The sequence below is a fragment of the Sylvia atricapilla genome, chromosome W (genome assembly GCF_009819655.1).
Source record: "Sylvia atricapilla isolate bSylAtr1 chromosome W, bSylAtr1.pri, whole genome shotgun sequence".
Lineage (NCBI taxonomy): Eukaryota > Metazoa > Chordata > Aves > Passeriformes > Sylviidae > Sylvia > Sylvia atricapilla.
In genome coordinates, this window is record NC_089173.1 from 15,793,762 (window position 1) to 15,816,449 (window position 22,688).

General features: G+C 43.7%; 1 protein-coding gene across 1 annotated transcript in view; it reads left to right on the top strand.

The window, feature by feature from the left end:
- LOC136373455 (connector enhancer of kinase suppressor of ras 2-like) overlaps nucleotides 1-22,688 on the top strand; it is a 329,371-nt gene that overhangs the window by 206,478 nt on the left and 100,205 nt on the right. The window contains 2 exon segments of the mRNA XM_066338352.1: nucleotides 10,059-10,118; nucleotides 22,548-22,616. Of these exon segments, the coding sequence (XP_066194449.1) occupies nucleotides 10,059-10,118; nucleotides 22,548-22,616 (129 nt within the window).

Here is a 22,688-nt window from a genome sequence, read left to right on the forward strand (position 1 = left end):
GATTTATCGGCACCAGTATCTACTAAAAATTCAAACTCTTCATGTTGGGGACCTACTTCAAAGTTTACTATGGGCCCTTCTTGATGTTTCGTGGGGTCCCCTAACGCATAGAGCCCATGACACCCCTAATCCTCTTTGACTTCTCCTTTCAATAATTTTTCCAATGCCTCTTGCTCCCCTACGACAGTCTCATCAAATGACAATTTTTTGCAATATTTTTTTAAGTGTCCTATTTCTCCACAATAAAAACAGGCTCGGGTCTCTCTCGGTCTCTGAGGAGTACCCCAAGATGGTGGGTTCCTTCCTCTTCCTTTTTCTGGTAAAGATTTTGTGTTCCTTTCACCCCTAGCATCCTCTTTGAGATCCCTTACACTCTCCCTGGCCACGGCTACCATAATCCTGGTTTTTGCTTTTGTTCTTTCTTCATCTCTCCTAAGATATACTCTTAGTGCTTCCCTTAATAATTCATTTATTTCTCGGTCTTGCCAGTCCTCCATCTTTTCAAGTTTTCTTCTGATATCTGGCCAGGATTTTGTGACAAACTGTAACTTTAATAATATCTGTCCCTCTGGGCTATCTGGATCCAAATTAGAATATTGCTGGAAATTCCGTCTGAGCCTGCTCAGCCAGGCTGCTGGGGTTTCATCTTTCTCTTGGGCCCTGTCAAAAGCTAATTTGGTGTTGCTACTCCGAGGAACTGATTCTTTAATACCTTTTATCATTAGGTTTCTATAATCCTCCATATTTCTCCTCCCTTCTTCTCTGTTTGGGTCCCACCCTGGGTCAGCTATTGGCAACTTCTGGTCACCGGGGGGGCCCATTCGGTTTTCTCTCTCCCAGATGCGCATTCCTGCTGCCCTAACCAACCGAAACTCGTCCGGATTGAAGAGTATATTTAAGATGGAGTTTAGTTCTCCCCATGTATAAATATTTGGGCCTAAAAACTGGTCAATCTGGTTGGCAATTCCCACTGGGTTTTCAACCAGATTCCCCAGTTCTTTCTTAAAATTTCTGACTTCTGACGCTGTTAAAGGTGCATTGACAAACCCTATTCCTCCAACTGCCCCACCCAATGGGACCTCCCTTAGGGGAAAGAGTTTGGTTTTTGACCTGGTGTTACTGTAAGGTCCTTCTGGGGTTTTTATTGCCTGGCAGGACGCATTGTTAGTTGCCAGACCTAGCTCCCAGCTGTGAGGGGGTGCAGGGATTGTGGATGGTGAAGGAGAGGAGGTTAGACCAGTGTTAGGAAACGGCAGAGGGTAAGAGGGGTTATAAGCTGGAGGGGGGCAAGTTGGGGAAAGAACAGGGATTACAGTTTGAGAAGGTGGGATATGATTTTCAAATGAGGTTGGAGGATTAGTAGGGATAGTTTGTAGCACTTCGGGATAAACTGGAGGAGGAGGCAAATGTTCTAAGGGGTCCCAATTATGGCTAGCTTCTTCTTGGTTCTCCTGCTTTTCATTCTTTTGTTTCCCTTGCTGTAACTTACATATTTTTGCTGTTTCATTTTTGACTACTTGTTTCTGCCAACAGATAGCATAGAGTATTTGTTCAGTACTTGAATCTCCTCGAGATTTCAAGTATTGAGTTAATTGTGAACACATCCAGGGGTCTCTAGTTCCACACCATGGCCATCTTTCAGGTAAATCTAGCTTAGGCCAAGCCTCTATGCAATAATGGATCATCTTGATCCTGTCCAAGCTTTTAGTGGCTTCATCAAACTCCCATAGTTCTAACATTTGTCCTAGTGGACTGTCCGATGGAATATTTTTTATTTTTTTCTCTCTCTCTTCAACTGGCTCCACTCTACTTATGTATGCCCCCATTTTCAGTGGGTCTCAAATAAAAACTACGCTGTTCTTATTCTGACAGAAACTTTACTTCAGGGCAACCCAAAGCAAAATTACTTGTCTTTGTTTTAATTAAACTTCTTTAAGGTGCCCCTATACCTACACAGGTTTAAAGGCGTGCAGCCCAAATTTTAACTCTCACTCACTCTTTGAGCACTCGTAAGTAGCCCCAGGGACCCTCTCAGGGTTTGGGCACTACCCCTGCCAGTGCTCGGAATGCCCCACAGGTAGCCTGGTGACCCGCCCTTAGGGCCTCAGCCACTACCCCTTAGCCAGCACTCCTTTACTCCCCTGCACCCGGACAGCGTACCTCTTCCCTGGGCACCCCCGACCAGTTCTACCTCTCGAACCCGGAAAGCGTACCCAAGATACCCCCGACCAATGCAGACTTTTATCCCAGCACCCCGACAGCTACCCCAGCCAGTCTCCAAAGCACCCCGAAAGCAGCCTATCTTTGCTACCCCAGCTGGTACTCAGACTCTCTGGGCCGTAGCCTCAGCCAGTACTCTTTATTCCAGCACCCCGACAGCTACCCCAGCCAGTCTCCAAAGCACCCCGAAAGCAGCCTATCTTTGCTGCCCCAGCCAGTACTTAGACGCTCTGGGCCGTAGCCTCAGCCAGTACTCTTTATCCCAGCACCCCGACAGCTACCCCAGCCAGTCTCCAAAGCACCCCGAAAGCAGCCTATCTTTGCTACCCCAGCCGGTGCTCAGACGCTCTGGGCCGTAGCCTCAGCCAGTACTCTTTATCCCAGCACCCCGACAGCTACCCCAGCCAGTCTCCAAAGCACCCCGAAAGCAGCCTATCTTTGCTACCCCAGCCGGTGCTCAGACGCTCTGGGCCGTAGCCTCAGCCAGTACTCTTTATCCCAGCACCCCGACAGCTACCCCAGCCAGTCTCCAAAGCACCCCGAAAGCAGCCTATCTTTGCTACCCCAGCCGGTGCTCAGACGCTCTGGGCCGTAGCCTCAGCCAGTGCTCCCTTTCTCTCTTTACACCCCGGTAGTTACCCCAGCCAGTGCCAACTCACAAGCCCCGAAAGTAGCCTGGGCAACCTGCCCTTAGGGTTCCAGCCGCTACCCCAGCCAGCGCTAGTCTCCTGTGACACCCCGGGCTATAGCCTCAGCCAGTGTGGTGCGTGCCTCACTTACTTCTTTGACGTGCCACTTACTCTCTAAATTCCTCCGCACGTCCAGAGGGGGGCGCCTATGCCCCTGGAGACGCCTCAGTCACTCTCAGTTCACTCGCTTCCTGCTTTTCCCGGCCGGCCCCCTCGCGGGGGTACTCAGCAGTCCAAACTCGCTTGGGGGGTCCGAGCTGCCGGCCCCCACTCATTCACTCCACATCCGCTCGTCTCCACTCCCGCCACCGGTTATTCTTACCGATGCTCCCTCAGTGGCGTCCCGCGAGGCTGGCGAGCGACGTCCTCTGGTCCGGGATGTCCAGCTGTCCAGGAGGTCCGAGGTCGGGCTGCGCCTTCCCGTCCTGGTCCTCTTCTGGGCGTGGCTTAGATCCCGGCGAGCCCCCAAATTGTTAAAAAACGGGTCAGGAGACCTGCTCCTTTGAAAAGCCTTTATTAGTCAGCTCTTTAAAGGGGGAACTCGAGGGGTCGCCTGCGCCGCCGCTGCTCCTGTCGCCGCCTTCGCTCCTGTCGCCGCTGAGGATCAGGTGTCAGTCGGACCTTCTGCTCTCGCCGCAGCAGAGTCGGGAGGCTCCGATCTCGCGGGAATTCCCGGCAACCCAACTGGGCTCGTGTGGTCTAGGGGTGTCACTTCTTCCCAGTCCCTTTGTGGTCGTGGCGAGGCGGCAGAAGCAGAATTCAGTCTTTAGGTAGCTGAGGGTCTTCTCGGTGTTGTAGTGCCTCCCTTTTTACCTGGATTTGGTGCTGGGTCGCGGCTTTTGGGTCCGCTTGCCGGCAACTGTACTTCGGTTTTGGAGCGGTGCACCATGGAAGTCCTTGGATTTTCCTATTAGGCGGGGCCGGCAGCTCGAGGAGCCGGCAGGGAACGGCGACAGCCTAGCCCGACGGAAGGGGGGGGGACCCCGGGGTTTTAGAGGGGGTATACAACTTGGAATGAGATTTTTGAGGGTACAAACTTTGGTACAAACAGCTTAACAGACCGGTTTACAACTGGCATAATATTTGAAACAGTACAACTTTTTAACAAATGGCAGACTGTGTAAGAAAATGGGAATCTCTTACATTTTATTCATTTCAGCCTCTCCATCCTTTTTCGTCAGTGCTGTTGCAGCCCCTCCAAGGTCTTCGGCAGCACGTTAACGGCCGGACCCTCTGCTGAGGTCATCCGGGGCGCGGCACCCTATTGCTTTCCGCCGTTTCTGCTGCAAAGAAACCCGTTCCCCATCTGCCGACCGGCCGTGGTCCTTTCACTTTAATCTTGTCGAGGTCACCATTATGCCGCGGTCGCGGGAGAACTGTCACGAACCGATACGGTTTAACGGCAAAACTCAGTTTATTAGAAGCATTTACAGAATATATAGCACACCTAATAAGCTCATGCATAAAACTAAAAGCAAGCATAGCATTGGTCAGTGAAGGGGTGAGAAAGTAACACCCAGCTCTGCATTCCCATGGCTTCTGCTACACCTTTGACAGTAGCCAGAGGTTACCTCCCTGGGAGCCCAGAGACACCAGGCCTCTGCCTTAAGGAAGAGGGCTGCAGTAAAGATAAGGCTGCTATAAACATAAGGGTTGGTTACGTGTCTTGAAGTTATCCTGCTGCAGAGTGTTTATATGACCCTTCTTAGACAACCATTCCTCTACACAGCTTTATTAAAATGTGGCCTTATCTCCAGCCTTCCCAGGACACTCTCTGTGCTGTGGTTTCCTGGCAGTTTGCTGGACAAAGGAATTTGCATTGGGAGCACTCGGTTTGGGTTCTGTTCCAAGTCCTGGGGACTCTGCATCCTGATCTCTGCAGGCATTTGTTGGCCTCCAGAAATATATTGGGCTTTTTCCTCTCTTTTTCCATTCCTTCCTCAGCTTCACTGGTCAAAATGGTTCCTCCTTTTCCCTATTCTCTGATTTTTCAGTGGCAAATACTGGAACACCCTCCACGTATTTTCTATTTCATTTTGAAGTAACTTTAATGATTGTAAAGCACTTTTTCTTCTGAACTGTAGTACTGGGTATGGTAATACCATTAATATCTCAAGTGCACAGCATAATCAGCACAAACAAGATGTCTGTAAGGCAAAGCTTTGTTTCAAACAATCAATTTGACAAACTTCAAATTAATTCCTGCACTAAAAAAGTATTAAATTGTGAGAATCACCATTAGCTCTGGCCGAACATGCACACATATATATTTAGGAAATCAAATAAAATAACTTTGTGATTTAAGAAAATTGCATCCCCACTTTAAATTTTTTGGCTTGATGGATCCACAATAAGCCCTTGAGCCAGGAGTTTGGGCTGCTGTTGGCAGCTCCTGAGCTTGCTGCTAAATCCTTGGGGATAAAGGTTGATAAAAGGCTGGGAGAACCTTGCTATAATTTACCTCCTTCTGTGCCCAGAATCAGCTTTGGGGCAGTTTTGCTGTCACATAAACAGGCAGAATTTTATTGGAGATGTTGGATATAAAGCAATAGGATGGGATCATAGAATGGTTTTTGAGATTTGGGGCTTTTCCCCCACTCCTGCTCTTGGATGATTTGGGATTGTCCATAGTGAGAGATTATTACAGCCAGTATTATTTCAGATGAAACTTTTTTTTTAATCTTCTGAACTTGATGTCCAGGTCATCTATCCAGAGATACTTTGGTGTAGCATGCAGCTTTAATCTTATTTGAGGGGATTAATGATTCCTCTTAAGCAGGAGATTCTAAATGGGGAGGCAGTTGGGGTTTTATTGTTTGAGTTTGTATCTTCTGATGTCTGTGGAATGTTTTCTTCTTTCCTTCTGGAATAAAGGAGGTCTTTTATCCCTCTTCCTTTTACTTTTTTATTCTTTTTCTCTCTGTTGTCTGACATTCTCCCTGCTGATAGAAACAGTGTAATCTGACACACTTTAATTAAGATGTACACTGCTAATATCCAGAGCCTTCTTAATTTTTCTACAGAGGGAACTTTTCCTGTTTCATTCTAAGAATTTAAGGAAAGCAAAGATTGTGGGCATAAAAAATTTTATGAAACCAGCTGTGTAATGTTGAAAAAACAAAAAAGCTGAACAAACAGCCAAGGTGTCAGATAAACAGAACCTCCTTTGTGAAGGATTATTATCATCTATCCAGTGTCCAGCACCTTTTCAAATAGTGCTTCTTTTTTTGTGGCATTTGTAATTTAAGGTGATGGAAGCCAATCTTTCCCATTTTCGCAAGAAAGGAATTGCAAGGAAGAGAAGAAAAGGTAGAATGTGAAGGCATCTTTTTTGTGGGAATATGCCTGGCCTAAAACTGTCAGGGTGTTAATCTAATTATTTAGAATTATTTTTAAAGGCTTACAGAAACTTGACAAAATTCCATCATGCTTGACATATAAAGGCTCTTATAGCCTAAAAACCAAAACAAAATCAAATCTGCTTATACAGAAGAATAAAAGAAGTTACTGTCTTCAGTATTTTGAGAAGTGGTAGTTGTCTTGCAGGAAGAAAAGTAGAGGTGTTGAAATTTGGAAAATGACTGCAACATATAAGGCACAAATTTTTTTTTTGAGAGGGACTTTTTAATGGTATGAAATTTAAACAAAAAACTCCATCACCTTCTCAAAGCACTAGCATAGCATTTGTTTAAATGCATCTATGTAACTTTGACAGTTGAAATAAGATTAAAGAACCATTTTTAATGGTGCAAAAGATCAAGGGGTGCAAGAATTCCCTGGTCATTTGTGGCTTTACAAATCTGCATCTTTGCTGTCACTGCTTCCCTGTGCTGGAATAATTGTTGACACTTAAAACCACACTGCTGTTATTATATCCTGATTAATTAACCAGATAATTCTGCAAGAAAATTTTCAAGGAAATCCCCCTGACAACTGGATATGCTGTTTTCTGGGGAAAAGTCTCTTCAAAATGGGATTTTAAATGGCTGATGCCTTCCCATATGTTTTCAAAGGTCAGATTTTAATTAAAAACCTTTAATTCACTTTGTCTCTAGGGGACAGTGGCAGAGTTACTCAGAAACAGCCGGGTTTCTTGATTTGATGGCTGAGAAACATTTCCTTGTTCTCTAACATAGCTCAGTGTCATTCTTCATGGTTTATTTCTGACACATCAGTTATTAAAGAGCAACTATTTATTTCTAAATGTTGGCCAGTCTGAGCCATCTTCACAGGCTGAGAATCCTTGACTCTTGTCTTATCTTGAGATAATGGGTACAGCTTGTTACTCTTTTCTCTGAGATCATTGTTGACATTCAAGAATAAACCAGAGAGACTAAAACCCCACTCTTGAAAAAAAGAAAAAAAAGAGATTAATAATTTTGAAAAAGGACTCCACTCCAGTGGTATTTTGCTTCTAAGGGCAGGAAACAGACCAGTATAGGAACAGAAGGAAGATTTGGAACTGAGTCACTGGGATGGACAGAGCAGAGTAGGTTGTGATAGGGAAGGACACAGTAGAAAAGACCTGGTAGGACAGGAATGGACATTCCTGAGTTTGCAGAGCAGGAGGAAGGTGGACAGAGAGCTGGGTGGAGAGGGAAGCAGTGGAAACTAGAAGGAAAGAGGTAGGAGGACCCTGCAGAGCAGAACTCACTCTGCACGTCAGATATAGGTGCCACTCGAGAAGGGTCTCTGCCACATTGGCCAAATCTGTGCATCTACCTGGTCACTCGAATTGAGGTGACCAAACAATTCTCTGGATATCACTGCCTAAGCTGAACCACATGAAGTAAAAAATTAATATAAGAACTTTTATATTTTTTTACATAGAATAATCTTTCCAGCTTTTCAGGTAAGAGATATGTCAAGGGGATGCTCTGCTCCTGTAATGGTCAACAAGAAAGAAGCTCATTATTTTTCTTTTGGGAAAACAAGGATGAAAGCTCTGTGTAGGATAATTTGAAGGCTATGAGTCATTCACTAAAATTGTTTCTTTTTTTATATATTCTTAAATTTTAATAACTAGGATGAAAGAGCAGATAGCAAAATGTAGGGTAATTCTGTGTTATTAGTCAGGTTTTATGTCTCTCTGATGGCATTTGTTAAAAGATAAAATTATAATTTGATTTTTTCCAAAGATACACAGAGATTAGCAAGAGTCTAAGAACTTTAGGAAGAAATAAGTGGTAAAATTTAGTGAAAAGTTTATCACTCTGTCCTCTTGTGACCTTAAATATTTTAATCTGTTGGGTTTTTTGAGCAGGGAATGAATCTCGCCAAAGCAAGTAGGATGTTAGGACTGTGATATTAAATTTGATATAAAAGTGTGGCTGGAAATGTGTTCCTGAAGTTCACCAAGTGCTAAAAGAGCAGGAATGTTATGTAATGTTCTCGTGGAAAGTTCACCTTGGAAATTCAGCATAACTCACACTAGATGGGCAAAATTTCTGCTCCAGATTTTTAATGGAGATTCACCATCCCACTGTCCATGGGAGCCTTCAGTTTCCCAGCATCCAGTGCTCCTGTTTGTGTCTTTGAGTTGGCAGAGAACTTTGTCTCTTTTGCTGCTGAAGGGACCACAGAGACAACAGAACAGCAAACACTGATAAAATTAAACAGCTCTAAAGAAGGAAATTCTGAAAGGTTCACCAGTAGCTTCTTTCTTCCAACTAATCCCATTTTATGAAGCTGATTTCAAGATTTCTTGCCAACCTTGACAAGATTGAATTTGGATCTTTGTTTTTTACAAATGAAGTAGTTTATAAAGCAAAATAATTTAAGAGAACAAGTGAGATGGGGAGTAAAATCTAAAGCAGAGTTTCCTATGCAACACAGTTAAGCAACCAGCCAGCAATCACATTTGGACAATCTTTATTTTTAAGATTTCAATAAATTTAAAACTTGCTGAAATGCAATTAGTTTACATTAAGGTAGAAGTTACACTTTCTCATGAAGAATCCAAACAGACCCAGCTAGAGGAAGTTACTCAGGGCTTCTTCTAGTCACAATTTGATCATCTCCAAGTCAGAGATTCCACAGCTTTGCCAGCCTGTTCCAGTGTTTTATTTTCCTGATGGTAAAACTGAAAAATAATTCCTTTCCAGAGTTCCAACTTGTCTCCTGCTTTTCCTCCTCCCACTGTCAGGAAGAGTTTGGCTCCATCCCTTCTTAACCTTCCAGTTTAGGTACTTGTGGAGAGCAATATCTCCTTAACCTCATAGAACTTTTAAGTTTTGGGTTTTTCTCGAGGGGTTGGGAGGTGGTGTTTGTGTGCCCCACCTCGCCTGAAGATCTCCATTAGCATTCAGGAATCTGGAAATTGCTTTCTATGAACAAAATGTTCTTGGTTATTGCTGGGGGCTCTAAATTTTGGGGCCGACAGCACAAGGTGATGAAGAACTATTGAAAGAATAATAAATCAGCAGCACAATGTACCAATTCGATTAATTAGATTTCAAAATGTGATGTGTGCTGTATGAAGAGATGGGAAGCTCTGACCTGGCTCCTGAGAGGGAAGCACACGAACCACCGATCCTCCCTGACATCTGGGGCTCTGAGTGTGTTCAGCTCCACAGATCCCTGCTCTGGCTGTCTCTCTCGATCTTGTCAGTCTCCTTGAAGCAGAATTCTTGATGGACTAATTACCGAGCTCCAGTTAGTTCACTAAGCTCATTTCCCCCCATAAATTAGCAATATGAACACTGGCTCCTGTTTTTTCTGAGTTAGGCTCTGGCTTTGTTTTTACTGAATCAGGAACTCTTTGAAAACGGGGCATTAAAGTTTAAAAACTATTCCTGCTCATGCTTTTGATTTCAATCCTTCTTTTATGTCACTTGTAATAAAAAGAGGTCATGTTAAATATTTCAAATACTGAATAGGCACAAGTTTTTATGCTGATGCTCAGTGTTGAACTCTGTTTACCAACTTTAGAATAAAAGAAATCATTAAGTGAGAAAACTCTGCTATTTATAGTGGTCTTGATATAGATTTGTTAAACTTAGATTTGCAAATGTTAATTGACCACAGTTCCTTCCAGTCTGTTCAAATGTTATGGTCCTTAGAGCAAACCTATTATTTTAATTATCATGCAAATGTCCTGTATTTGTTTCCTACAAATATTAATTACCCTTTTTGCTCTTTTTTTTCCAGGGAATGTATATCAAATCAACATATGATGGACTACATGTAATCACAGGAACAACAGAAAATGTAAGATTCTTATTTCAAAATACTTTCATCATGCTTACAATTATTTTCTGTGTATCTGCAGTGCATTTTGTTATAGCTAAGCTTGTTTTAAACCAAGCCACTTTTAATTAATATCTTTTTTCATTTTTTATGTATATGTATCATATTACCTTTAAAAAGACTTAGAACCCTTGAAAACAGACATAGAAAAGCAGCTGAGTTGAAATTATTAATAACTAACACTATAATAAAGGAAATTCTCCAACTTTGGCCCTCAATGATTCCTCAAATACAGCTTTCTAACAACATTCACACATTTTCTCTCTGGAACATGTGGTTTTCCTTTATATTCAGTACATGATATTTTATGTTTTCTATCATTTGTAGTAAATGTACTGAAGAGATCAATTATAATTTTCATTGTAGCCCCAGAGGTATTTAAAAACTGAACCAAAATCACAGAGAGCTTTGCAGCTCAAAGATCTGTGTGAGGGATCCCAGGGACACTAGAGTGTGACAGGAACAGCAGCACAGCTTCTGAACACCCTTCTTGTTCCTTAACATGTGGTTCATAATTATAAATTTGAAAATATTGAATTGACTTCAACTGGTGCCATCTAATTAATGTGACAGATTTCATAACACAACCCTTCTGGTTTTCATCTTGTCTTTTAGTCCCACTGCTCCCATTCAGGCTCAAGTCTGCTCAAAGCTCAGAGCTGGGCAAGTGACAAGTTGAGATTTTATAAAGCTGACATTGAAATTATGGATTGCTGATGCCCAAGGAACATAAAATGATCTCTGTGAGATCTAAATCCTGGCTGGCAAGTGCCAGTGCTCTGCTGGTCCATATGGGTGATATTTTAATTGATTTAGATACATTGAGTAGTGTTTATATGGGTTTTGTCAGTGCAAACCCATGGAAAGCCAGATGATTTGTATGTCACAATTTGGGAAGACAATTCTAATGCAAATTAAACTTGAAATTTGTTTGCTTATATTGTCACCATTGGCAGCATTTAGAAGTCTAAAAATAACTATATGTGTATCTTGGGTCCTGAAAATTACGACTGATCCATCTTGATTATGTTGGAGAGATTATGTTCATAGATTGAATTACTCATGCTGTAATTAATCCACTTTTTTACTGTAATTCTAATTAATTTCAGAAATGTAATGCAGTTTGTAGGGGAAATATTAATATATTTACAATTGAAATTCACAGGAAGAGTTACTAAAATGCCAGCCACTAGAATTTTTATTTTTTTATTTTGACTATCAAAACTTTTTTGCTATGACACCACCAGAAGTTGCTTTTTTGGTTTTGCTAAAAGTGTAATCACACGTGCAGATAAACCAGCTTCAAAGACGTTTAACTTCTGGTGTTTCAGCAAATTGATTTTTCATTCCTTTTGAAGGCATAATTGACCTCAGAGGCAGTGTTTAATTAGCTCAGTCCCATCCAAGTCAGGAAAGCAGCTAAAAAGAGAAAGAACCAGGCCTTTGCTTTTTCCAGTAACATCAGCTGAAGTTAAACATTATGTTTGGTGGTGTTTACTGCAGTTTCCTGCTTACCTCTCATGCCCCATTCAAAGCCAAAGAATTTGTTAAAGTCATGTTGAATTCCAGGAACATTTCTGCTACATGTTTGCTCCTGGGCTGCCAAAATTCCGCAAGTTTCCATGAAAAGGAGAAAGTGGCTCTGGAGCCAGGTGGTTCTTCACATCACCCACATGAAGTGTGGGGGTAAAATCCTGCTTGTTGTGGTGCAGAAGGACTCAGGGGCAGGAGGTGAGGTCTGACTGCTCTGCCCAGGGTTTAGCTCAGGAGTGGCCAAATCGCTGTTAGTGATCAGGTGGGTGAGGGGTTGGAATGAGGCTGGTGTTGGGCAAAGAAAGGCTGGGAATGAAAAACCAGCAGTGGGCAAAAAAGGTCAAAGCTGTGCTTGGAATATCCCAGTCCCACTGGGAATCACTGTGTCCAGCAGTGGCTGTTTGCCCTTTTGGATGACTGGGCAATAAATGCCATTTCCTGCTCTCAGAGCACTGCATGGCTCTGGCAGCAGGGGCTGACCCTTGGGGCCACTTGGCCTCTCAGAGATGAGTCACTCTGGCGTTTAACTCAGAAATAATTGCAGTCATTTCCTCGTCAGTGGCAAATTGGGTTTTTTCTTGTATTGCCTCCTCTTCTCTTTGTTCCTTTTATGTGCTTACCTTGTGTTTTTAATTTTTAATCTCCATTCACAAAAGGAAGGAGTGGGATTTTGGGTTGAACAGTGCAGCCGAGGAGCTCTTGCCTGCAGTGAGATCATGATCATAAACTTCTACACATCACTTTTGTTATAAACGGGCCAGGAGACCTGCTCCTTTGAAAGGCCTTTATTAGTCAGCTCTTTCAAGGGGGAACTCGAGGGGTCGCCTGCGCCGTCGCTGCTCCTGTCGCCGCTCTCGCTCCTGTCGCCGCTGAGGATCAGGTGTCAGGCAAATCTGCTGCTCTCACCGCAGCAGAGTCGGGAGTTCCGGCCTCGCAGGAATCCCCAGGAACTCAACTCGGCTCGTGTGGTCTAGGGGCGTCACTTCTTCCCAATCTCTTTGTGGTTATGGCGAGGCGGCAGAAGCAGAATTCAGTCCTTAGGTAGCTGAGGGTCTTCTCGGTGTTGTAGTGTCTCCCTTTTATCTGGATTTTGTGCTGGGTCCCGGCTTTTGGGTCCGTTTGCCGGCAACTGCACTTCAGTTTGGAGCGGTGCACCATGGAAGTCCTTGGATTTTCCTATTAGGCGGGGCCGGCAGCTCGAGGAGCTGGTGGGGAATGGGGACAGCCTAGCCCGACGGAAGGGGAAGGGAACCCGGGGTTTTAGGGGGGGTATACAACTTGGAATAAGGTTTTGAGGGTACAAATTTTGGTACAAACAGCATAACTTTCTTAACAGACAGGTTACAACTGGCATAACATTTTAAACAGCATAACTTTCTTAACAAATGACAGACTGTGTCAAAAAAGGGAATTTCTTACATTTCATTCATTTCAGTCCCCCCTCTATTTCTTTGATCGGGCCTTTGCCCGCATCAATTGGCAGTTTTTGATTCATGGGAATATCTTTTATTTAGTTTTTTTCTTTTTTAGTTTGAGGTTCTAACTAAAGTAAAACTATTCTCTTATAGGGCACTTTCCAGTTAGGCGCTGCTTAAATGTTGCAGCATTTCATGCAATCTAATACTGCTTTATATCAAAACACGTGGGATTTACATGAGTGTGAACTCTTATAAGGGACTGCAGGTTCTCCCCGTCATAGATGGGATGGTGTGTAGTTCTCCCAAGAGTCCATTATGAACCATTGTCTCGATCTCACCTGGTCTTGCCTCTTGGGTTGGGGAAGGTATTTAGCTGGCCTTATGGAGTTCCTTTCAGTGTATTCTCACTTCTTTTTCAGTTTTTGATTAGCCCTTCTGTGGTGTGCCCTATGAGAGATCTGTAATGATATTATCACAACTTTTTTTAAAGCAGTTTAACACTTCATGATATTTTAGAACAACTTACAGAGAACATTTTTAAATGACAGCTTTTGATAACAACTTGGAAAGATTTTGAACAACGGGTTTTTTGTTGGTTTTTTTTTGTTTGTTTGTTTCTAATTGGGCTTTGGTTGTCTTTTGAAGGTTATTTTAAGTGTGTCTGGGTCTCTAATGGTGGTCTATTTGGAGGGAGTCTTTGCTGGGGTATCAGAGTCACTGGGAAGTGGCAATGGTTTTTTTTATTCGGGATAGTTGTGTATGGTGAAGCCCCTATGTCTGACCTTGGTCGAACTCAGATTTTCAAGAGTGCTAGGGGCAAACATTTTAGCCAATTCATTCCAGTTTTTGTTATTAATTTAGTTAATACATTTTTGAAGGTTTTATTTATTCTCTCAATTCTTCTTGAGCTTTGAGAATGCCAGGGTGTATGTAACTGCCATTTCATTTCTAAGGCTTTAAGAATATCATGCAGGACTTGTGCTACAAAGTGGGGGCCTCTGTCTGAAATGATGTTATTTATCAGTCTATATCGGGGGATGATGTGTTCTAGTAGTATCTTTATTACTACTTGTGCTGTTTCCCTTTTTGTAGGGAAGGCTTCCACCCAATGCGTTAAGTGATTAACTATAACCAAAAGATGCTTATGTCCCTGTACTGGAGGCATTTCTGTGAAGTTTGTTTGTATGCTTTGAAAGGGTCTTAATGCTATTTGTCTTCCTCCTGGTGTGGGCTTTTTCATTACTTTTTGATATACTTTTTGACAAATTAGGCATCCTTCAGTAACTGCTTTGGCCAGGTTATAGATTCTAACACATAGGTGTTCTCTCAGGAAATGATCACACAACCCTTGGGTGCCCCAGTGAGTTAAGTTGTGAATTTCTGCCAGCATTTTTCGAGCTATTGCTTTATTTAGGAATTTTCTTCCATCTGGGGTCAACCATTCCCCCCGCTTCCCTTGGTGTAAACCTAACTTTTTTATTTCTTTTAATTCATTTTCATCATATATGGGTTCATTAACTTTGTTAGCTGGTACATCATTTAAAGTAAGAATTTTTATTGGTTCTCTCAGCCTTTGAGCTGCTAGTTTGGCTGCTTGATCAGCTACTTGGTTGCCCTTTCCTTCAAATGTGTCCTTTTTTTGATGTCTCTTGACATGTACAATTGCTATTTCTTGGGGCTTCATAAGAGATTCTAATACCAATTTAATTAATTCTTTATGTATCAGATTTTTCCCCTTTGAATTTAGATAGCCTCTTTCTTCCCAGATCTTTCCAAATGTGTGTACTATTCCAAATGCATATCTTGAGTCTGTGTAGATTGTACCTTGGTCTTGTTCTAACAAATCTAATCCCCTCTTGAGGGCATAGACTTCACAACACTGGGCAGACCAATGGGGGGGCAGTTTTTCTTTTTCTATAACTTTTAAATTGTCCCTTTCTGTACCTTCCACTATTGCATAGCCTGATATTCTCTTTCCCTCTGTCATCCTAGATGATCCATCAATAAATAGCACTCTCCCACATGGTAGAGGTGTATCTTCAAGATCTTCCCTTACTTTTGTTTGTAAATCTATGATTTCCAGGCAATTGTGCTCTAAGTTTGGTGTGGGTTCCCCTGAGAGGAACTGGGCAGGATTTAGACTTTTTGATGTAGTTAGCTCCAAATCACTGGTGCCGGTTAAAATCACTTCATATTTTAAAATTCTAGAGTCAGTCAGCCATTGTTGAGCCCTTTGGCTCAACACTGTCCTGAGATCATGGGGTGTGTGTGCAATGATTTTTCCCTGCAGTGTCAGTTTTTGTGCTTCCTCTACAAGAACAGCTGTGGCTGCTACAGCCTGGAGGCAGGCCGGCCACCCTCTTGCAACTGGATCCAAAAGTTTGGAAAGATATGCGACAGGCTTTTTGTGTCCTCCCCATTCTTGGGTTAACACTCCATAAGCTATTCCCCCTTCAGAGTTAATGAATAGGTCAAGCATTTTCTTAAGGTCTGGGAGACTTAGGACAGGGGCTGAAGACAATTTTGTCTTTAGGTCTTTCAATTGTTCTTCATCCTTATCTGTCCATTTTACAGGTTCAGGTTGGACTAACTTCTCATAGAGAAATTTAACACCTTGGGAATATTTTTCTATCCATAGCTTGCAATAACCAAATAGTCCTAATGATTTTCTTATATCTCTTTTTGTGGTTGGAGCTGGGATTGAGAGTATACCTGAGATTCTCTCAGGGCTTAATTTCTTACACCCTTCCCCAATGAGGTGTCTGAAGCAGGTGACCCACGATTCTATAAACTGCAATCTGTTCTTTGACACTTTGAGGCCTTTTTCCCCTAGAAAATTTAGGAGATTAATACTGGTTTTTTTCACTTCATTTTTCTCTCTCCCCGATATTAGGAGGTCATCTACATGCTGCAGGATTTGTACATTATTTTTAGGGATAAACTGCCTTAGTAACTCTTCTAGGGCTTGCCCGAAAAGGTTTGGGCTTTCAGTGAACCCTTGAGGAAGACGAGTCCATCTCAGTTGCTGCTTTCTCTTACTTTCAGGGCACTCCCATTCGAAAGCAAACCAATCTCGGCTTCCTTCTGCCAAAGGACAGGCCCAAAAAGCATCTTTTAGATCTACTACAGTAAACCAGGAATGTTCTCTAGGGATCCTGCTCAGGAGTGTGTAGGGGTTTTGTACCACCGGGTGCCTGGTAATTGTCTTTTTGTTTACTTCTCTTAGGTCTTGCACTAATCTAAACTTAATTTCTGCCTTTTTTACAGCCAGAATAGGGGTGTTGTGGGGTGACATACAAGGTTCTAATATTCCTTCTGTGAGTAGATGGGTTATAATTGGGGTTAGTCCTTTTTTCCCTTCCAGAGAAATAGGATATTGCCTGACCCTTATAGGAGGCGTATTTTCTTGCATTTTTATTTCTATAGGTGGGATATCTAAATATCCATATTTTCCCTCCTTGGCCCAGACTTCTGGCTTGACTTCCCCTAAGTCTCTAACAGTCAGCCTCATGATTTGTCGCACCATTCTTCCTTTTCTAGGAAGAATCCTTACTCCTAACTGAACTTGCAGGTCTTTTCCCAGCAGGTTACTGTCTACTTTGGGTAGATATATCGAATTAGTGACACATCTTTTGGAATTTTCTTTAATTTCTACATTTTTTATAACTGAAGCCTTGAAAGGCTCCCCTTCTGCTCCTAGGACTTCACATGTCTTTCTTCTAATCGCAATTTTAACTGGAAGTCGGTTAATACATGATTTATCTGCACCAGTATTCACTAAAAACTCAAACTCTTCATGTTGGGGACCTACTTCAAAATTTACTATGGGCCCTTCTTGATGTTTTATGGGGTCCCCTAATGCATAGAGCCCATGACACCCCCAATCCTCCTTGACCTCCTTCCTCAGTAATTTTTCTAATGCCTCTTGTTCCCTCATGACAGTCTCATCAAATGACATTTTTTTGCAATGTTTCTTAAAGTGTCCTATTTCTCCACAATAAAAACAGGCTCGGGTCTCTCCTGGTCTCTGAAGAGTATCCCAAGGTGGTGGGTTCCTTTCTCTTACCTTTCCTGGTAAAGATTTTGTGTTTCTTTCACTCTTAGTATCCTTTCTGAGATCCTTTACACTTTCCCTGGCCACGGCTACCATAATCCTGGTTTTTGCCTTTGTTTTTTCTTCTTCTCTCCTAAGGTATACTCTTAGGGCTTCCCTTAATAATTCATTTATTTCTCGGTCTTGCCAGTCCTCCATCTTTTCAAGTTTTCTTTTGATATCTGGCCAGGATTTTGTGACAAACTGTAACTTTAATAATATCTGTCCCTCTGGGCTATCTGGATCCAAATTAGAATATTGCTGGAAATTCCGTCTGAGCCTGCTCAGCCAGGCTGCTGGGGTTTCATCTTTCTCTTAGGGTCCTGTTAAAAGCTAATTTGGTGTTGCTACTCCGAGGAACTGATTCTTTAATACCTCTTATCATTAGGTTTCTATAATCTTCCATATTTCTCCTCCCTTCTCCTCTGTTTGGGTCCCACCCTGGGTCAGCTATTGGCAACTTCTGGTCACCGGGGGGGCCCATTCGGTTTTCTCTCTCCCAGATGCGCATTCCTGCTGCCCTAACCAGCCGAACCTCATCTGGATTGAATAGTATATTTAAGATGGAGTTTAGTTCTCCCCATGTATAAATATTTGGGCCCAAAAACTGGTCAATCTGGTTGGCAATTCTCACTGGGTTTTCAACTAGATTCCCCAGCTCTTTCTTAAAACTTCTGACTTCTGACGCTGTTAAAGGTGTATTGACAAACCCTATTCCTCCAACTGCCCCACCCAATGGGACCTCCCTTAGGGGAAAGAGTTTGGTTTTTGACCTGGTGTTACTGTAAGGGTAACTTTCTGGGTTTTTTATTGCCTGACAGGATGCACTGTTAGGTGCCAGACCTAACTCCCAGCTGTGAGGGGGTGCAGGGATTGTGGATGGTGAAGGAGAGGAGGTTAGACCAGTGTTAGGGAATGGCAGAGGGTAAGAGGGGTTATAAATTGGAGGGGGGTAAGCTGGGGAAGGAACAGGGATTACAGTTTGGGAAGGTATGATTTTCAGGTGAGGTTGGAGGATTACTTCGGGATAAACTGTAGGAGGAGGCAAATGTTCTAAGGGGTCCCAATTATGGCTAGCTTCTTTTTGGTTCTTCTGCTTTTCATTCCTTTGTTTCCCTTGCTGTAACTTACATATTTTTATTGTTTTATTTTTGACTACTTGTTTTTGCCAACAGATAGCATAGAGTATCTGTTCAATACTTGAATCTCCTCGAGATTTCAAGTATTGAGTTAATTGTGAACACATCCAGGGGTCTCTAGTTCCACACCATGGCCATTTTGCAGGTAAATTTAGGTTAGGCCAAGCTTCTATGCAATAATGGATCATCTTGATCCTGTCCAAGCTTTTAGTGGCTTCATCAAACTCCCATAGTTCTAACATTTGTCCTAGTGGACTGTCCGATGGAATATTTTTTATTTTTTTCTCTCTCTCTTCAACTGGCTCCACTCTACTTATGTACGCCCCCATTTTCACTGGGTCTCAAATAAAAACTACGCTGTTCCTACTCTGACAGAAACTTTACTTCAGGGCAACACAAAGCAAAATTATTTGACTTTGTTTTAATTAAACTTCTTTAAGGTGCCCCTACACACACACAAGTTTAAAGACGGGCAGCCAAAATTTTAACTCTCACTCACTCTTTGAGCACTCGTAAGTAGCCCCAGGGACCCTCTCTTAGGGTTTGGGCACTACCCCTGCCAGTGCTCGGAATGCCCCACAGGTAGCCTGGTGACCCGCCCTTAGGGCCTCAGCCACTACCCCTTAGCAAGCACTCCTTTACTCCCCTGCACCCGGACAGCGTACCTCTTCCCTGGGCACCCCTGACCAGTTCTACCTCTCGAACCCGGAAAGCGTACCCAAGATACCCCCGACCAATGCAGACTCTTTTATCCCAGCACCCCGACAGCTACCCCAGCCAGTCTCCAAAGCACCCTGATAGCAGCCTATCTTTGCTACCCCAGCCAGTACTCAGACGCTCTGGGCCGTAGCCTCAGCCAGTGCTCTCTTTGTCTCCCCACACCCTGGTAGTTACCCCAGCCAGTGCCAACTCACAAGCCCCGAAAGTAGCCTGGGCAACCCGCCCTTAGGGTTCCAGCCGCTACCCCAGCCAGCGCTAGCCTCCTGTGACACCCCGGGCTATAACCTCAGCCAGTGTGGTGCGTGCTTCCCACTGCTCGAGCCCTTTTTCACGCTTGAAATTGGCCCAAGTCTTTTCTGTCACTTACTTCTTTGACGTGCCACTTACTCTCTAAATTCCTCCGCACGTCCAGAGGGGGGCGCCTATGCCCCTGGAGACGCCTCAGTCTCTCCCAGTTCACTCGCTTCCTGCTTTTCCCGGCCGGCCCCCTCGCAGGGGTGCGGAAACACGGTACTCAGCAGTCCAAACTCGCTTGGGGGGTCCGAGCTGCCGGCCCCCCACTCATTCACTCCACATTCGCTCGTCTCCACTCCCGCCACTCATTGTTCTTACCGATGCTCCTCAGTGGTGTCCCACGAGGCTGGCGAGCGTCGTCCTCTGCTCCGGGATGTCCAGCTGTCCAGGAGGTCCGAGGTCGGGCTGCGCCTTCCCGTCCTGGTCCTCTTCTGGGCGTGGCTTAGATCCCGGCGAGCCCCTAAATTGTTATAAATGGGCCAGGAGACCTGCTCCTTTGAAAGGCCTTTATTAGTCAGCTCTTTCAAGGGGGAACTCGAGGGGTCGCCTGCGCCGCCGCTGCTCCTGTCGCCGCTCTCGCTTCTGTCGCCGCTGAGGATCAGGTGTCAGACGAATCTGCTGCTCTCCCCGCAGCAGAGTCGGGAGTTCCTGCCTCGCGGGAATCCCCAGGAACTCAACTGGGCTCGTGTGGTCTAGGGGCGTCACTTCTTCCCAGTCTCTTTGTGGTTATGGCGAGGCGGCAGAAGCAGAATTCAGTCCTTAGGTAGCTGAGGGTCTTCTCGGTGTTGTAGTGTCTCCCTTTTATCTGGATTTTGTGCTGGGTCCCGGCTTTTGGGTCCATTTGCCGGCAACTGCACTTCGGTTTGGAGCGATGCACCATGGAAGTCCTTGGATTTTCCTATTAGGCGGGGCCAGCAGTTCGAGGAGCTGGTGGGGAATGGGGACAGCCTAGCCCGACGGAAGGGGAAGGGAACCCAGGGTTTTAGAGGGGGTATACAACTTGGAATAAGGTTTTGAGGGTACAAATTTTGGTACAAACAGCATAACTTTCTTAACAGACAGGTTACAACTGGCATAACATTTTAAACAGCATAACTTTCTTAACAAATGACAGACTGTGTCAAAAAAGGGAATTTCTTACATTTCATTCATTTCAACTTTCAGTTCAGATAAATCCTTTCTTCCTTCTCATTTGATACATGGCTCGTGTGTTTATTGTTTTTAACAACTCATGGTTTAGGCTGGCTTTAGGAGACATCCAGGAACTCAGCTACATTTTGGTAGCAGCTGTTTCTCTGTGCAGCTCTTCAGCAGGATTAGAGCCAGGCCACTCCCTCTGGCTGCAAGTAGCTCCTTTTGTCCTTTTCTTAGGAGTCTGTTTGCTTAGCAGGGAACTTGAACTGTTTCTGGAGGATTCTTTCACTTTAAAAGTTTCAGCACTGTTTGACAAGGGACAATCAGTCCTCTCCCCTCTCTGACCCTGTATCTCACAAGTAAACTTCCCACCTTGTCTGTCTCCTGGCTGAACAGCCAACTTCCACTGGGATTTATTTTCCAAGGTGGTCTCAGCTCTTTAATTCTTTGTGGTTTTTTTTCTCCTGAATGTCAGGTTGGTGTGCTGTGTGTCAGTAGAACACTCTCCTAAGCCACTGCACAGTGCAATTTGCCTTGAATTCTCAGCTCTCTACTGCTGAGCCTGCTGATCTCCTGAATGTCCCTGATTTCTCTCACAGATTTAAGATTTCATCAAAGCATCTAAAAATTATTTGTAAAATAGTAGTTGGCCATGTTTGAGTGGCTCCTCAATGGGTTTTAATCCATTTCCATGTGCTCAGAAGAAGCTATATTTAGGACAAGGGAGTTTTTCAGCTCCAGGATCATGAAATTATGTGAATAGTGTGTGTACATAAAATCTCCTGAAGAGCAAGTCCCTTACATACATTTGTAAATTACCACATTCTGTGTTCAAATGGTTCATGTAGCCCTGTCTTGGAGGTGCTGGAGCTGTATTTGAAGGTATAAATACCCTGTGTGTGCAGAGTATCTTCAGTCCCCTTCAGCAGCAACACTGCTCTGTAGAGGACTGAGTCCTGATTTCTGTCCCAGACGTGGCTGCTCCAGCCCTGTCCCAGGGTGTGTCGTAATAGATTTAATTCCACATTATATGAATTCACCCAGGGTTTTCCCAACAAGGTTGTGACTGCTCAGCTAAACACAGTGGAATAGCTCAACAGGCCAAAAGTGGCAGTTGGAATTCTCTCGGGTTTGGTTTTCTTTTGCTCACCCGAGATTCAGGTGGTGGTTCGAGAGTCTTTTGCCCTCTGAAGGCCCTGAGCCAGACATGAGAATGAAACGGACTCTTCAAGGTCTTGTTTTTCCTTGGTTTCTCGCGTTGTTTATTAATTCTTATCTTACAATGTTCTCTGTGCCTGGCCGAGGTGTTCTGCTGCACGGACACAGGACAAATTCCCCCCTCGATGGGAGGTCGCAGCCTCTTTATACAGATAATTACGTGTATGTTATTTACAGTTATGTGCCAATACCTATCACCTATACTAAAAGGGTCATTTCTACTTTCACCCAATCCCCTTAAACTACTTTGTGCCACTGTCACATCAGAAGATGGAGGCCAAGGGAGAAGAAGAAGAACCAACAGCACCACCCTAAATCCTCCATCTTGTCCCCCATGTACATACATTCTAAATACTCAAAACTACATAATTTTTCATCCTACACTAAACAAAACTACTGTTTTTACATCTTTGTGGTTTGCAATTCTTCTCTCAATGCTGGAAGCCGTTCCCATGGACTGAAGTTAAAGGCAGTGTCCTCCTGGGCTCTGTGCCAGGCAACCTCCCTGGACTGGCTCCACATCCCCCTGGCCAGGATTCAAACCCTCTTGTTTGGGTCCCAGTCCTCTCTACCAAGGTCTGTGACCTTCCAGGGCATCCAGAGGAATGCCCTGGACTCCAACAGAATTCTAGATGGGAATGGCAAATGGAATTCTAGATTACCTCATCAAATGTTATCAGAAAAAAAATTGTTCCTTATGAATATGACCAGTTACCATTATTTGACAGCAATAAGACTTCTTTGGGCACAGCTTTCTTGCCTCCTTCAGCATTCATTGTTTTAATTCCTGCTCTTTTCTTCTACTTCCTCTGTAAAGTAAATTTTTCTCTCTTATCCTCAGTCTCCTGCTGACCAGTGTAAGAAAATCCATGCTGGTGATGAGGTGATCCAGGTCAACCACCAAACTGTGGTAAGTATTTTGGAAATTCTGTGCTGTAGTCTTTGCCTGTTCCCAGTGGTAAAAAGTACTAATTCTTCTTTG